At 37.8% G+C, this 17,860-nt stretch overlaps 1 protein-coding gene across 1 annotated transcript in view; it reads right to left on the bottom strand.

Annotated features, from left to right (window-relative positions):
* LOC102850226 (transmembrane protein 47-like) overlaps positions 1-17,860 on the bottom strand; it is a 39,486-nt gene that overhangs the window by 8,028 nt on the left and 13,598 nt on the right. The window contains exon 2 of the mRNA XM_006881770.1: positions 6,437-6,577. Coding sequence (XP_006881832.1) covers positions 6,437-6,577 — 141 coding nt within the window. The remainder of the gene's footprint in view (positions 1-6,436; positions 6,578-17,860) is intronic.

Raw genomic sequence — 17,860 nt, 5'->3', positions numbered from 1 at the left:
AGTTTGGTATTTATGTATGGGAAGTAACATAGAATTTAAGGATCTTTGAACTACATTTTAGTTTAGCACTGAAGCTGGACACTTCTTTTGACACTGCCTCTTGAGTTCTCAACTCAAAATACTGCTAGCCATCCCACTGTGAAGTACAGGACAGTGAGGAGGGAAATCATTACAGAAGTACTATGCAGTGGGTAGGGGAGGGCATGACAATTTGCTTCAGTTAAGAATGCCAAAAGTCCATGCCCACTGAGTCCATTCTGATTCATAGTGATACTGTAGGACAGAGTAGAACTGAGGCTATAAATCTTAAGGAAAGGCATTGCTATTATCTTTCTCCCAGAGAGCAACTGATAGATTCAACCTATTGACCTTTCAGTCTGTTTCCCAATGCCTTTATCCAATTCATCACTAGAGTTCTTTCAGTTAAGATTGTAACAAGCCACTGGAACAGTCCTAATCCATAAAGCTCATCATCAGTCAGAATCAACTCAGTGGTAACTAATAACAAGAGTACAATTATTAAATTGTTTGTGGTTGTTGTTATGTCCCTTCAAGTTGCCTGCAACTCATAGGGACCTTATGTACAATAACTCTGAACATTGCCCTCTTTTGAGCCAATCTCACTGTCTCCAACACATCCACCCACATAACCCCAATTACTTTGTTAATCTATCTTTTCTAGGGCCTTCCTCTCCTGCACAGCCTCTGTGCCCTTCCAAGCATCATGTCCTTCTCCAAGGACTGGCTCCTGTTGGCAACATGCTCATAGTATGTTAGATGGAACTTCCCAATCCTTGCCTCCAAGGAGTAGCTTGGTTTCACCCTCTCCGAGACAGACATGTTTGTTCTCTTGGCAGTCCATGGTATGTTCAATACTCTTCTCCAGCATTACTCCTCAAAAGCATCGATTCTTTTTTTTTTATCATCCTTAGTTATTGTCCAGCTCTCTGATGCATAGCAAGTAATTGCAAAGACCATGGCCTGGATCAGGCACACGTCAGTCTCTAGACCAGTGTTACTGCCAGATTTTCCCAATACAATTAAACTTTTGATTTCCTCACTGCTGATGCAAGCAAGCTGAAATTATTAACAATCTCAGTCTCTTTTCCATCTTTCATGGTGTTGTCAATTGGCTCAGTGGTAAGAATCACTGTTTTCTTGATGCTGAACTTCAATCTACATTGAAGACTGAAGTCCTTGATCTTCTATAGCACATACCTCAGTTTAGTCTTCTTCCAATCCTGATGCTACAATTGATTTAATAGTTGGATTATGAAAGTCTGAAAATGTTCTACAAAGGCTTTAAGGCGTAGGGGTGGGGGACAATGGAAACAACATTTTAAGGTGTATTGTGTATTGCTAATACTGGCTATTAATTAAAAGGTCAGAGGTTTGCATCTTCCAGCCACTCCACAGAAGAAAGGTGATGCAGTCTCTTCCCATTAAGATTTACTGCTTCAGAAACTTGATGGAAGTTGAAATCAATTCCATGGCAGTGAGTTTGATTTCTGTGAGGTATAAAAACAACTTGAGGACTGTATAAATTCAGACAATGGGGGGGGGGAGGAAGGAGAGATCAAGAAAGAGGAAGGTCTGCTAATGATAATTTCACCATGTCCTTAGTGAGGATGAGGAAGCTCTGGTTGCACTGCCAACCCAAAAGCAGGTTGTATGAATCCACTAGCTACTCAGAGGTGCAAAAGCAAGGCAATCTCCTCCTGTGTGATTTACAGCCTCTGAAAATTCACTGGAGGGTCAGCTATAAGTCAGTTCCAACTTGATAGCAATGAGTTGAGCAGAGTTAGTGAAAATGAACCGGATGCCGGTTATCAGAATCACATTTTACCCATTACTGCAACGGAAACAGTAAGAAATATGTTGTGGCCAATGGTATTCAGAATGTCTACAGCTTTCACTTTTTGCTATGGTCTAGCAATTCTGCACTCATCACTTTATGGTCTTTATGGAATCTCAAGTTGCAGCTTTCTTTCAGGTGTTTCTCTAAGAAATGGAATAACTAGAATAACAGGATTGACTCTGAATGCAGTGCACAATAGGGTATTACATTGAAAATCAAAGCTGATTCTGGGTCAGTTTTTTTACATATACTATCTGTTGTTTTTAGCTGCCTTTGCATCAATTCCAAGTGTGCAGAAGAGAATGATGTTCCATAGAATTTTCAAGGATGTGACCTTTCAGAAGCAGATGGTCTTTCTTCCGAGGCCCCTCTATTTGTGCCACCCAGACACTCTTAGGTAAGAACGAATAGTGAATTTATATTCCCAACGTTCAAGTCAGGCACCCTGAAACTCTGACTCTGCAACTTAGTTGTTATGTAAACTTTGGCACATTGCTTAGCCTTTTGGAAACAATTTCTTTGTCCATAAAATGAAGAAAAGTATTACCTAACTTTAAGATGTTATATCAAAAAAGATACATCAAGTGGAGTTAGTACCTGGGTGGTACAAAGAGATAATGCTCTTGAGTAAAAGTATGATCGTTTTTATATGCCCAGAGATGTCTTATAGAAAAGGCCTGACAATCTACTTCCAAAAAAAGCTGCTGAAAATCCTATGGAAGACAGTTCTGCTTTGACACTTATGAGGTCACCAGGACTCAGGGTCAACTCAATTGAAACATGTTACTGGCATTTCAAGTGTGGAGCAATGTGACATGATGTAGGTACTGGATTATCAGTATTACTATTATCAATAACAGCTGATTCTGAGGTCGAGGCCAGGGCTGTAGCTGAAAAAGTTTCTGGGACACAGAACAATTTTAGATATGCCACAGCGATCTCTCAGTTCTTCAAACAGGTAACAAGCAGATACTCAGAAAGTTTAACAAAAAAAAAAAAACCCAGCAGATTTTATGGGAGTTAATAATGAGATTTTTGGAGTAGGGGGACCACCCCTTTATATTACTTAGCATCCAAATAATAACACTGTTTTCATGACTGTCACATTTTTTTTGTTTCTTTAGGGTTTTCCACCCCCCATGACTGTTACTTTTAAAGGCTGTTTCACCATAGCTTTGTGGTGACATTAAACTTGCTTATAAATCCCCAAAACAGACATGGTTTAAGAAATATTGAATGCTAATTGTTTACATGCATGTTTTTCTCCAACCAGATTATGAGCCACATGCCTTAGTCATCTTTCCATCATTCATTCCACAACTATTTATTGAATTTGTAAGAGTGCCAAATACAGCACACGGTGCTGAATTAATTAGCTGTGTGAGTCTGTAGCCCTGGGTAGAAATATTTTTTTAAGTGTCTGTTTTGATTTTATGTACTACATATCAGAAGGAAAGCAAGATTATTTCCTTGTTGAAGTAGCTATCATTTTCTATGTGAAAACATTCCTTGTTGTCACAGGCTAAATAATATTGGAGGAAAAATTATTTTAAGAGAGGAGAATTGTAGACCATTCTTAACAATTTACAAGTACTCACTGAAATAAATGACAATTGCAACAGGCCAGCCATTTGAACAAACATATTTACTAAGAAGCAAAACAAACAAGCATAACTTCATTTCAAGTAGGTGGATTTTAATATTTTGACCATCTACTGGCCAAATTAATAATACATAGTATGTGCACTCACTATCTTTTCTAGCAATCGGCTGCAAATGGTTGTTATAAATAGAAGAATCTACTTCTGGACATGCTGCAAATAATCACTAAACAGACTTGCTTATATGCAAAGTAAACACTAAACTAACAGTTATTTCAAGAAAAGCTTCCAAAATCTGAATTTTAAAAACAAATGAGTAAAATTAAGCTCAACACATGTTTTAAAATGTAGCATTATAGTATTCATTTGAAGTCTCAACAAACAGAGCAACGCTATATGGACTTTTCTCCAGAGGTTCCTTTCATTATTTTCAAATTTACTAACATTTGTAGTAGTGAAATAAAAAGCTTTATTTCGGCCAAACTCATTTCCTTTAACTGTATTCACTGGCAATATATTTTCTTTTTCAGTATATACATATAAAATTAACCTTGGAAAAAATAGTTTTTTTCTTTTTTCCTAAGAAAACTAGAAAAGTCCACTTATTATTCAAAGCATGCTTATAATATACATAATGAATTTCTGTATAGATACTGCACGTGATATTAGGTAGTACATTAAAGGCTAAATGTTCTAGTAACTATTTATATACAATAATATTGGATATTCACAATAGAATTCATAATATAATATTATATTCATAGTAGAATATAAGTAGTATATTTCTATACCTCCTTAATATGAGAAACGTCAACATAATTGACACAATTACTATTAAAGATATCATTCCAGTTTTAAAGAATGAAATATCACATGAGAACAACTTACTAATAAATTTAATTAGAATTTATTATCTAATATCTATGTTAGTAGGGTGCTCTAGTAGTTTAGTGGTAAGGAGCTGGGATCCTATCCCAAAAGTTCATGGTTCAAATCCACCAGCTACTCCATGAGAGAAAGACAATAGCCCATGTGATTTACTGCTCCTGAAAACCCACTGGAAGGTCAGCTATGAGTCAATTCTGATTCCTTTGCCCATAATAACAATAACACCATGTTAGTAAATAAATTCTAGCTGAAAGACAAAAATATATTACAATTAATGTGCTTGTTATTTCATTTTTAAAGTTAGTAAAAGAGCTGTGAAGCCATAGGCAAGAAGTAAACTAGAGAATAGTGATGAACTCTTTAGGGGAATTTTTGTGTTCTATTAAGTCGTATTTGAAAATTTTATTATGCATGAGATCAAGAAAAGAATGTCACTGCCTAGGGCTTAAACTATTTTTGGAATAGTGTCTTCTATTCTATTAGAAAGTACCTGCGGGGATACTATGAGCAGTTGTACAAGACCTGATATATGTTATGGTTGCTGCTGTTGTTAGGGGCCTCTGAAGTGAGCATGATTCATAGTGACCCTATGAACAACAGACCTGAACTCCGACCTATTCTGTGTCATCCTTATTATCTCTGATATACTTGAACCCATTGCTTCAGTCACTGTGTCAATCCATCTCTTTGAGGATTGTCTTGCTACTTAGGTAACTGAACAATGGAGAGAGGGACTCTGTCCCATAGTGATGGCATTACTAGTTAATAAACCACTACTGATTATAGGCCATAAAAATTAGTTAGTCATTTCTCAGACCTTAAGGATATTAGTAACTGCTATGTAATCTTCCAAGAGGAATTCCTGGGTGATACAACCAATTAAGCTGTACTAACCAAAAAGACTGACAGTTTGAATCCACCCAGAGATATCTTGGAATAAAGGCTTGGCAACCTACTCTCAAAAGATCACTGCTATAAAACTCCCAAAAAGTGTGCTCCTATTCTGAATCACATAGACTTATCATGAGTCAAAATCCTCTGCCTGGCAACTATTAATTGTGAGCTAGTCACTGCCTGGATTTGAATTAACTGTATTTCTGGATTGCTTTAGCCCTTTGGACCTTTGTTTTCATGGCATCTGCATTCTGGAGAGATTATATAAACAGCAGCAGCACTGGCAATCAGACCACTTCTGATTTGATACGTATAGTTCAAATTCAGAGATATTTCATCTATTCCTATCTTTAAACAGCTTTTTAAAAAAATCCATCTAACAGTTTAGATGGTTCTGTCAGTGTCTTCAATACTGACAGTTGCAATAGCTTATTTTGCAGGCTTCAAATCTGATATAACTGACAGGGTAAATTGAAGGCACCACAAGAATATTTTAGTTTGAGTCAAAAGAACAATATATTGAAAGATATTCTTATAAGTGAAAATTAAAACGTACATCAAATAATGTGCCGAGGCTTTTTAGTCTGTAAGCTGCTTTCTAAATAGCTCTCTGACTTTTTAGTAAAACTGCCATTTTACTGTGTTGATATTTTAATCCAGACTGTACTTCATGGAATGATGATTGTCAATCTAATGAATATTCATGAACCGCATTCCATTGACTAGTCTGGTGGTTCAAGTTGTATGTCATGGTTTTTCAGCACAATCATGTTTATTTTCAAACAGATTTATACCTTTAAGGGTGTTCAGATGTTTTATTATTTTGTGTCAGAAAAAAATCGCATTGCCTTAATGCAACCAAGGGGGTGATAAACGGGGGGGGGTGGAACCGGATAAGAAGAAAGACGGGGAAAATACATCTGCTTCAATTACTAAGGCAACAGCACTGTCAGGAAGTATTATATATTCATGTTTTATTTAGAAGTTTAGAAGTTGCCGCTGCACTGGATAAAATGCTTAACATGCTGAAAACTGATAATATGATCAACCTTTAACCAATTCACCATAAAGTACAAGAAATAGCTCTCAATTTGTATGTAACGCAGCAACCACACACTGCTTCGGCATGTGAAGGGAGGCTGTAGAAAGGTTCATGAAACTTTAATATTGGTTTGAAAGTAATGAATCTATTTACCTGCTGCAAAAAGCATGACAGCAACAGGTCTGTAGAAGCGTCTCCGAGAGCCCACGCAGATAGAAATCAAACCCACCAGGAATGCAATAAGAATGATGGCAGCACCACCCAAGAGTAAAGCGAGAGTAGCAATCTGCCAATCTGGAAAGAGAAAAGAAAATCATTGCTTTTGAGCGAGTAAGTCATCCAAGAACCAACAGGGCTTGATTGTATCGCATGCTAGGCAAAACAGTGAAAATGTTTTGTATCAGCAATTACTAGAACTGATCTTGTCCAGACCAAGGCTCCTATGCTAAGAGTAACATTAAGTTGGTTGGGGGGTATTTTTTTAAAAAACTAAGAATATACCAGGTTTTCTCCCAAGGACTCTATTAAGCCTTCATGCTATATCTAGTGCCCACTTTGTGACCTATTTTCATCGTTATTTAATTTTTTATTGAGCTGCAGCATATATAAAGTTCACAAATCTTAAGTATAAAAAGTTGAGAAGTTGCTGAATATGTATATATAATTATACATCCATGTAACCAAACAAAAACCCAAATACACTACTGTCAAGTTCGTTCCAACTCACAGCAATCATCCACTGGTCGTCCAATGGCTGTAAACTTTTTATGGGAGAAGACTGTCATCTTTCAACCATGGAGTGTCTGGTAGACTTGAACTGCTGACTTTTCAGTGAGCAGTCAACAAACCCTATGACACCAGGCCACCTTTTGCAACCATCATTTAGATTCAAAACCAAAAAACCAAACCCACTGCCTCTGGGTTGATCTTGACTCCTAGAGGACAAAGAACTGCCCATGGGGTTTCTGATACTGAAATCTTTCTAGAAGCTGACAGTCTCATCTTTCTCCTTCAGAGTCACTGTTGGATTTGAACAGCCAACCTTTTGATCAGCAGCCAAAGTCTGCAACCACTGTGCTATCACCCAGATTTAAGATAGTTAAGATAGAAAATTTATAGCACCCAGAAAGTTCCCTCGTGCTCTTTCTCAGTCAATAACCATCTCCCATGCATGCTCTCATCACAGATTAGTTTTGCCTGTGCTTGAACATTACACCATCCAGTATGTACTCTTTTCTTTCTGGCTTTTAAGTCTGCGGTATTTATTTTGTCTAGTTATGTCTGTCATATTTATCCATGCTGTTGCATGCAGCAGAAGTAGTGTATTCTTTTTCATTGCTGCCCTTTTTGGAAAGGCTTCCACTTAAGAAAAGGAAAAAAAAAAGCCCAAAACCAAAAACAAGTGGTAACAAATAGAGCTGCCAACTCAACAGTACATAGTTTGAATCCACCAGCTGCTCCGTGGGAGAAAAATGGGCAATCTCCTTCCATGTGATTTATTGTCTTTGAAACTTGCTAGAGCGTTAGCTATGTTTAGACTTCATGGTACTCAGCAACAACAAAAAGACACTCTTACCAAAGCTGTTCCCCCAGCAAAGTGTTGTTGCAAAGTACCATTGAGTCTGAACCAACTCATAGCTGACCTTCTAATGGGTTTCCAGAGGCAATAAATTGCATGGGAGGAGACTACCCATCCTACTCTCATGAAGCAACTTGTAGATTTGAACCATGTGCCTTTGGGTTGGCAATGCAACTCTTTACTTGTCCTTTGTTTCCCTCTTTGATTTCATTCTGCTTTTACTGTGGCTCTTATCACCCTAGAGTGATGCAAGTGGTGAAGCATAGATTTGTTGTTCTGTACTGTCAAGTCGGAACCAACTCATAGTTGACCCTCCAGGGGGGTTTCAGAGGCAAGAAATCACACAGGAGGAGGCTGCCCATCTTTCTTCCACAGAGATGCAAGTGGATTTGAACTGTGTGCTTTGGGGTTCGTGGCACAACTCCTTACCACAAGATCAGCTCTTGTGGGGTAGTCAGTAGTGTTGAGCCTCAAAAGGTCAACTGTCTCTGGTCTTCGAATCCACTGGAGAAAGATGACACATCTTCTCTTGTTAAAAGTCACAGCCTCAGAAACCAAGAGGGAGTGTCACTGTGAGTAAAAATTGACTCTATGGTAGCGAGTTTGAGTTTATTTTGACTAACCCAAAAAGGCTGGCAGTTAGAATGACCCAAAAGGTCCCTGGGGGGGAAAAGGACTATTGATCTGCTCCTGAAAATGGACAGCCCTGTAATCCCAAAGGGAATGTAGGTCTTGCACTGCGACATTCTGGCCACCATGAGTTGGAAACAGCTTGACAGCATCTTTTCTTTCATGCTTTATTTTTTAAATAAACAACACTTTGATCACAGTGTCTGAAGTTCAGTATTGCCAGGGAGATGGGGGAGGGGGGACTCTAAATGGCTACTCAATCACCTTCTTTATTCAAACTCTGTAAGTTCCTATTGACCACATGCTACTGTACTTTTATACAAATAGTGTACATTATGGCAGAATTTTTTTTTTACTTAATATCACCACTCCTATTTTATATTTATATATTTCCTATTTAAAGGAATAGAATATATTCCATATATGGGAAAAACAAAGTGAATCTATGGAAACATTATGCAAGTTAGGAAGCATCACATATTGGGGAGAGCAGTATTCTTTAGAGGTGATGGTTTAGAAGTGCCAGGCAACTTCTTCTGGCCTTTAGTTTAATGTACATGCAAGAAATGAAAATATATTGTAATGTATCCTATTAAAAATAAATCAATGATATTGAAATGATACACTCTGAAGAAACATGCATGTCTTAGCAACCATAGGATAAGGAATGAGTGCAAGAATTCTTGAATGCCCTCGTATTTCTTCTTTTAATTTATTCTTGTATACCTGGTTTCTATCCTCTTCTATATCCTTGCCCCCTGAAAAATTCTAGATGTAAAATTGGCACTACACTAGACCTGGGAAGCAAACAAACAAGGAGGAAAATAGAACAAATTCATGCTTCTGAAAATACAAAGATGAATCGCAACAAAATAGAGAAAGCACTTTTTATGCCATTTATTTGTAACAAAGCCATGTAACTTCAAACAAAAGTGTATCTGGCTTTCAACCAGAAGTTAAAAGGATAGCCCTACTATGGCTTTTATATTCTATAACAGCATGTAGCTTTGAATTAAAAAGCCAAAAGAATAATTCTTACATTTGGAAGTCTCTAAATTTCTTTGAAAAAGCTTATATATAGGACCATTATGTTGCACTTCAACATAATAGAAATCCTTCTGAAAACGTGTGTGTAAATTGAAATTTCTGAAGAATAAATCAAATTTCTATTACATCAAAGTGTTTGGGGAACAAAGAGAGGAATAAAATCAATCCTTGTATCAATCAATCAATCAAATTCCTGGAGTGTTTAAGACAACCTGTATTGAATGTTTTTTAGTTGAACTGTTACTTTTATGAAATGACTATCATGTTTAGTAACTTTCCCAGAAGTATTTTATATAAATAAAAAGATTTGAAGTATTGGTTTTGTTTAAGTCAAGACGTTCACTTACTTTAAAAATATCTTAAAGCAAAAGTATAATATTGCTGCTTTTTTTTCCCTGGTAACTTTTTCACATGACATTTTGTGGACAGAATGCCATACACTTGACTCATTTTATTTCAATCTAAAATGAACAGGAAATCATTTTAAGGATTTTTATCCTTTTCTGTATCTTGAACATCCTCAAAAATAGCTGCAATATATGTGCTTATTTGTGTTTTGTAAAAGGTGAATGATGAAGTACTCATTCCTTACACAAGCCAACGTGTAGGGTCAAAAGAGCATTTTTTTATATATAAAACACAATGTGTGGGAATGAAACACAATGTGAATTAAGGAAAGTGTAAAACATAATGTTTATTAATTTCGTATGCAAACCAAGATAAAATTTCAAAAAACCCAACATTTGTCCAAGGATAAATCCCTGAAAGTATGAAGACATAGACTAGAAAGAGTGATCGACATGAGAATCACAGAGTAGAAGTGGGAAAAGTGATATTGCATTGTGGGTACTGCAAATAAACAAGACAAAACGCATATGAACTGTTGTATGAAAAATCAGTTTGCTTTGTAAACCTTCACTTAAGTTACAATTTAAAAATGACTAGGATACAAAAATAAACAATCTCTTCCTGTAGAAGGCCTGACAGCACTTATTTCCAGCTTTACAAGCCAAGACATTTGCTGCAATTTCTAAACTCTGATGCCTTAACACTAAAATAGCTACAGACAATAGGGAAATGATTTAGTGTGGTTGTGTTTCTATACACAGTGCATTGAGTGTTGGGCTGCTAAACAAGTCAGTGGTTCGAATCTACCTATAGTGTTAGTTTAAAAGTTAGTTTTTCTACCCAGGATAGCCCCTGCTGGTCTCCAACTACCTTAACTATGGACACATGGTCTTGCAAATCATCAATAGCTGACTAAGAGAGAGAGTGCTTCCCACACTGTAGAGTGAAACATAGTGAGAGTGAGACAGAGCAAGACACTGCTTAGAGTAAGACCCCAGTGACAATGGCAGTGCAGAAATTGTGGAGAGACTTTGGCACTGCTGTGGAAAGACTGTGGCAAGGTGTAATCTGAGGCTTCCTGAATTTGTGCTTGCCACAGTTAAAGGCCTTGTTGTTCTTGCCAGATGATTAAAAGAGAGGCTGGCATATAACTGTTTTTATGCAAACTTTGCTGGATGATTTGGGTTTGTGTTGCTGAACTGAAATCATGATAATAAAGGAATTGTGTTTTACTGTTAATCTAGCTTGGGACTTCTGGACTAAACCTATACTTGCATTGTGAGATACTCTTTGCCTCCCCTATTCCCAAGCCTATTTCCCTACTAAACCCCACTCTTGGTACCACAACTGTGAGTAAAGTCTATGAATCAACAATAAATATCAAACCTATATTACTGGTGGAAATAGGAGGGGGATGGCATGTCTGATGGAACAGCTGTCTATTTGCTGCTATGGGTATTATGGACGGGGACAGTTCCTCTTTATGAAGCAGGCAGAAGTCAGACTTGGCCACTCTCATGTTGCGTTCACTCCTTTCACACCATCAACAACTCCATGGAAGAAAAGCTGGAGAATCGACAGTCAAGTCCCATAAAGATTTGTAGTCTCAAAAAGGTGATGGTAGTGAGTTTGGTTTTGGTTTGGGTGTTCCAATAAGACTTTCCAAATATGTATATACATACATAATATGGGCTGATTTTGAACCACTGGCTGCCATCTGCAGGCCATGAAACTACTTTATTTAGTCAGCCTTCCACATTCATGTGCATCCCAGGATTCAACCTGCTTGAGATGGAAAAGAGACAAAAAAAAAGGCAATCAAATGGTCAAATGTGCCATTGCTAACCTTCTTCAAGGTGTAAAAGGAAGTGTAAAGTACTGCTTACATAGCATTTACATTGCATTAGGCATTATAAGTAACCTAGAGAGAATTTAAAGTATATAGGAGGATATGCATAGTTTTTATGCAAATATTACTATGCTATTTCATATAAAGGACTAGAGCATCTATAGATTTTGTTACAGGGGAGGAGGTCCTGGGACCAACCCCCACAGACACATAGGGAAGAGTGTATATGCCATTCCAAAGACTGAGCTTTTCTTTAGGTAAAGGGCTTTCAAACAATAATTACATAATGATCTCAATTTGATAAATTAATAGTAAGAGTGCAAAGTAAAGTTAATCCAGTTGTAAGCAGCAAGAGAGAACTGCAAAAAAAAAATCCTATTTTCACAAGATCTGGAATTTCCTTAAAATAGTAATATTGTACTTCATATGGAAAACCAATAAAACCCAATAATAGAAGCCACCAGGAGAATAAAAGTAATTAAAAGGTACTAAAACTTAATTAGGAAAGAAAACTTTCACAGCACAGGAAATGATTCTAAGAAGCAGATGAGTACAACCTGTTCTGGATTTTCTTCTGAATGCCCTATATCTATTTTTAGTACTATGTTTGTGGCCAATGAGAAAGTCTCTCTAGATATAAAGTCAAAAGGAAGGGTGAGCAGGACCACCTTCCTTTTGATCCATAACCATCATTGTGCTGGGGCATTGAAGTTATTTCTGTCCCTTGTCTGCTCATTTCCGTTGAACCAGAATGGACTCATAGTTGACACTCCAGTGGGTTTTCAGAGGTTATAAATCATACAGGAGATTGTCCATCTTTCTCCTGTGGATCTACTGGTGGATTTGAACTGTTAGAGGGGCTGCCTTCGGATTGCAGCACAACTTCCTCTAGACTATACCAGAGTTCCCTATGTAAACAGTGTCACATTTTGGAACTGTCGTAATCATATCCATTCAGAATCATTCACTGATTGCTAAGAACCAAAGCTTCAAATCACTGAATAGCTGAGCAGTAATCAGTGAAAAGTGGTAAGATAGGGCAGGGAGAGCCAGAGAACTTTTCAAGTTTCAGCCCTAGACATTCTGTCACGTCTCATCTCAATAAACAATTAATAATAAACAACATCTCTTCCTAATAAACAACATTGTTTGTTGTTATGTGCAACAGCTCTGAAGCCTGCTCCATCCTGAGACGATCTTAACATCTCTGACACACCTCCCCACTTTACCCCAATGACTGAGTCAATCAATCTCATCCAGGGTCTTTTTCTCTTGTGCTTGGTTTTTGTTCAGTATTAGAGTGTGTATAAGAAGTAATCTAAAGTCTGGATCCTGTATGATTTACTTTGCTAATTAGCCATTCCCTATTACTCTCATTCTAAATAAAAGTAAAATATGGAGAATTAAAGGCACAACAAAACTTTTTTAGCTGACTACTGATAGCCACAGAATCCGTGGATCCCACAAATACATAACGAGTTTGTCTCCTAAAGGAAAGTTCAGAGGTTCAGGTCTACCCAGAGACACCTCAGGATAAAACCTGGTGATGTTCTAATATTAGTGGCCTAGTGGGTAAGACCACAACAACGAGCTGTTGGCTGGAAGCCTCTTGTTTAAGGGCCAATCAGGGCCTAGGGCATGGGCCTGGGTATTCAAAAGCCTGGTTTTTATTTGTGTTTAGAATGAACATTCTTCTAAGTGGTATAGCACTGGTCTGTCAGTTTGCTCTATTGAAGTAACTTGGGGTTGTTGTGATACTGAACACTATGCCACTATTGTGTCAAATACCATAATGGTCACCCATGGTGGACAGTGTTTGGTGAAACTCCTAGATTAAGGCAGGCTTGGAAGCAGGTGTGGCATCCACTTCCTAAAAAACATGCTTCTGAAAACTCTATGAACTTACAGAAACACCAACAGTTATAGAACAGGATTCAGGTATTTGTTCATAGGGACACTATGAGTCATGCTTGACTCGACGGCACTTAACAAGTGAGAAAGGAGTTGCAATGCCAATCCAAAAGCAGATGACTCTAATCCACCAGTGCTCCATAAGTAAATAATAGACAATCTCCTCACGTATGATTTACAGCCTCTGAAACCCCACTGGAAGATTAGCTACATGTGAATTCTGAGTCAACAACAATGAGAGAAAACGCTATGAAACACTCTTCTACTCTGACACCCACCAAGTTATCATGAGTTGAAATTAACACCAACACTACTGGTATTTATAACCACTACAATGAAACAAAACATTGGGCTTCCTGTTTACACAAATCTATTTATACAATTTTGTTTCTTCAGTATGAGATGGAGATGGGAAATCTCCTGCCATGTGATTTACTGCCTCTGAATACCTGCTGGAAGGTCAGCTATGAGTCACTTCCAACTCGATGGTACATAACTATATTGTACGTGTGTATGTGTGTGTGTGTGTGTGTGAGAGAGAGAGAGAGAGAGAGAGAAATATTTTTCTATATATTGAGTGAAACTTTGGCAACTGTGTTGTTGTTAGGTGTCATCAAGTCAGTTCCAACTCATGTTAACTCTAGTTATAAATGAAAGCAATACTGTCCATCTCACTATTATTATGCTGGAGCCCATTACTATAGCCACTGTATCATTCCTCCTTGCGGAGGGTTCTCCTTTTTCACTGATCCTCTACTTCATCAAGCATGATTAATGCTTCTAGGTATTGATGCTTCCTGAGAACATGTTCAAGGTAAGTGAAAAAATCTCACCATTCTCTCTTTTAAAGAGCATCCATCTTGTACTTCTCCCAAGACAGACACATTTGTTCTTTTAATAGTCCATGGCATACTCAATATTCTTTACTATTTCCATAATTAAAAGACCTTAATTCCTCCTCGGTCTTCCTTATTAATTTTTCAGTTTTGCATGCAATGCATATGACGCTAAGAGAAACGACAATGGTTTGGTTGAGGCAGACTTTAATTTTTAAAGTGATACTGGTCTTTTGCAGTAGGGTTTTTCAATGCAATACACAGTTGACTGCTACGTCCATGGACATTGATTACGGATCAAAGTATAATAAAATCCTTGAAACCTTCAAATTTTTCTGTTTATCATGATATTGCTTATAGATTCAGTTGTGAAGACTTCTGTTTTCTTGATGCTGAGGTGTCATCCATACTTTGTCAGTAAGTGCATCAAGCCCTCCACTCTTTCAGCAGGGTATGGAATTCTTTGAGAATTACACAATACTTCAATAAATGACCGGGAATCTTATTTCTATACTAGTGGTTTTTCCTTTAAAAAGCATTAATCCCACTAACAGGTAAGAAATACGAATATTAAAGTTACAAACATTTTTATCTAGTACAGTTTTTTGGATGATGAAGAGATTGAGATTGTTGACAGCTCCAGTCTGTTTGGCTCTACAGTCAACACTCTTGGTACCAGCAGCCAGGAAATTAAAAGGCGAATTGCAATGAGAAAATCTGTCAGAGACTTCTCCAAAGTACCGAAGAGCAGAGAGCTGGACAATGACTAGGGATGAAAGAAGGAGAGTTGATGCCTTTGAGCTGTGGTGCTGGAGAAGAATATTAAATATACAATGAATGACTAGGAGAACAAACAAGTTCATCCTGGAGAGGGTGAAGCCAGGCTGTTCCTTGGAGGCAAGGATTCTGAAGCTCCATTTGACATACTTTGGACATGTTGCAAGGTGGAATCAGTCCTTGGAGAGGGATGTCATGCTTGGGAAGGTAGAGGGACAGCGCAGGAGAGGAAGACCCCTGATGAGATGGATTGATTCAGTCACTGGGGTAATGGGGATGGGCATGTTGGTGACAATAAGATTGGCAAGGGATAAAGCAGGGTTTAAGGCTGTTGTACATAGGGTAGCTATAAGTTGCAGGTGACTTGACGGCACATAACAACAGCAACAACAACAACAACAACAGGGTTTTTATTAAGCATAATTATTTCCATTAAATACCATGTAGATATGGAATTATAACATCCAGCAAGTAAAGATAAAGAACTTAAAAATATATGTTAAACTAATTTAGGTTTTATGAAATAAATTCTATTGTCCATTTTTTAAAACAAAGTATGAATCCCACAAGTGCTTGCTAACCCATAGTCAGTACTTGCAAAACAAATTAAAATGTGATAAAATGATCAAATTCAGCCTCAATTTTTCAAGAAAAGTCATGTATTTTAAGTTCTTACAACTGGCCAATTTCTGTATCAATCTTAGTTCCCCAGTTATAGGCCTTCCAGTATTTAGTGAGATGAAATATTAAGTGCCCTTAGAGAATTATTGCTCTGTGTCAGTTTCACACATTTCTATAAATGATGAACTGATACTATCGTGGAGTAGTGAATAACCACCGGGCTTTGCAGCACATCAATGGCCATGGTACTTGTTCACAAATTGCAGTGCTCTGCACAATTAAAACTGGTCATTATTAAATGTCAAGCCAGCTGATGTGGAGGCTGGGTTTTATTTCTTAAAGCTGAGAAAACAGACAACAGACAGTTTTGAGGAAATAATGCATCCTTGGGCCATAAAGTGGGGGGAGTTAGAATGGGCTGGAAGGAATGTGTTGGCCCTGGAAACCTGAAAGGACCTGAAAGACCATGTTATGTCTCAGGCTCCACTTAAGAGCATTCTGGCAAACTGACACAGTGTAGTACTGGAAGTATTAGAACTGAGCCTACAAAGCTAAAGAAAAAATGACGCTCTTCTATTAGTGCTTTCACTAACATAACAAATTGGGATGGGGAAACCCCAGCTACATGTATGTATGTATGTATGTATGTTGTTGTTATGTGCAGTCAAGTTGCTCGTGACTCATAGCGACCCCATGTACAAAAGCCCTAAACCCTGCTCTATCCTGTGCCAACCTTATTGTCTCTGACATACCTACTCCCATTATCCCAGTCACTGAATCAGTTCATCTCATCGAGGGTCTTCCTCTTCTGCGTTGTCCCTCCACCCTCCCAAGCATGGTGTCCCTCTCCAAGGACAGGTCCGTCCTTGCAACATGCCCAAAGTATGTCAGATGAAGCTTCAGAATCCTTGCCTCCAAGGAGCAGCCTGGTTTCACCCTCTCTAGGATGAACCTCTTCTATGTGTGTGTCTAAATATTTCGGGTAGCGCTGGTAGTCTAGTGGTTTAGAAGTTGCACTGCCAACCCAAAAGAATGTGTTTGAATCTACCAGTTTATCCATGGGAGAGATAGATGAGCAATCTCCTCCCACGTAATTTACAGCCTCTGAAACCTCACTATGAGTTGGTTCTGACTCAAGAGCACATAACAACTACATATATATACACACATGCATATGTATTTTATATGTAAATATGTACACATACATGTATGTTTGTATGTGTATCTATATTCTCCCTGTCATTATAGCCCAAAAAATGGGACAATTTCTGTATCATATCATTAAGTCCAACATGTAACTCAAGGTATTTTTTTTATTGGCTGGCATTACAGCTTTCAGTGTCTACAAATGTTTCCGTATTCTGCAGAACTATGCTGGCTGCTAGGTTCAGAATCATCATTGCAATATGAAAATTTGATGGGCCCTTTTATAACAGCCCAGTTGCAGAATTCACCTTCCTTTAAGGAATTCATACTCAAAGTTAACTTCCAATTTTCCAGAAAGGCAAATTCTAACTATAGATACACTCTTCACACATGTATGCCAAGGTTAATGCACACACTGGTGCATGAAGCTTTTTCCCACCCATCTCATTTCAAAACCTTTAACCTGTCATACACAAGCTAACATATTTGCCTTGGTAGGTATTGTTTATACACGGATTTCTACAGCATGAAAATCCCTGAGCACACCATGGTCACTCCTTTTAGGAAAGTTAAAGACATTAAAAGCAATGACGTTTTAACTTTATAAGTTCAGTTCCCACTATTTGATTAAGTAAATAAAAGTCAAATCTGCTTCCAGTCATGGTGATTAAATACATCTATTGGGTGGGAGGATTGAAGGAGAATTGATGCCTTTGAGCTGTGGTGCTGGAGAAGAGTATTGAGAATACCATGGACTGCTAGGAAAACAAACAGATTCATCCTGGAAAGTGTTAAACCGGGTGGCTCCTTAGAGGCAAGGATTCTGAGGCTCC

Source organism: Elephantulus edwardii, unplaced genomic scaffold (genome assembly GCF_000299155.1).
Source record: "Elephantulus edwardii isolate Elephantulus edwardi_28Jun2011 unplaced genomic scaffold, EleEdw1.0 scaffold00016, whole genome shotgun sequence".
NCBI classification, from domain to species: Eukaryota; Metazoa; Chordata; class Mammalia; order Macroscelidea; family Macroscelididae; genus Elephantulus; species Elephantulus edwardii.
This window is presented reverse-complemented; position numbering and strand designations above follow the sequence as displayed.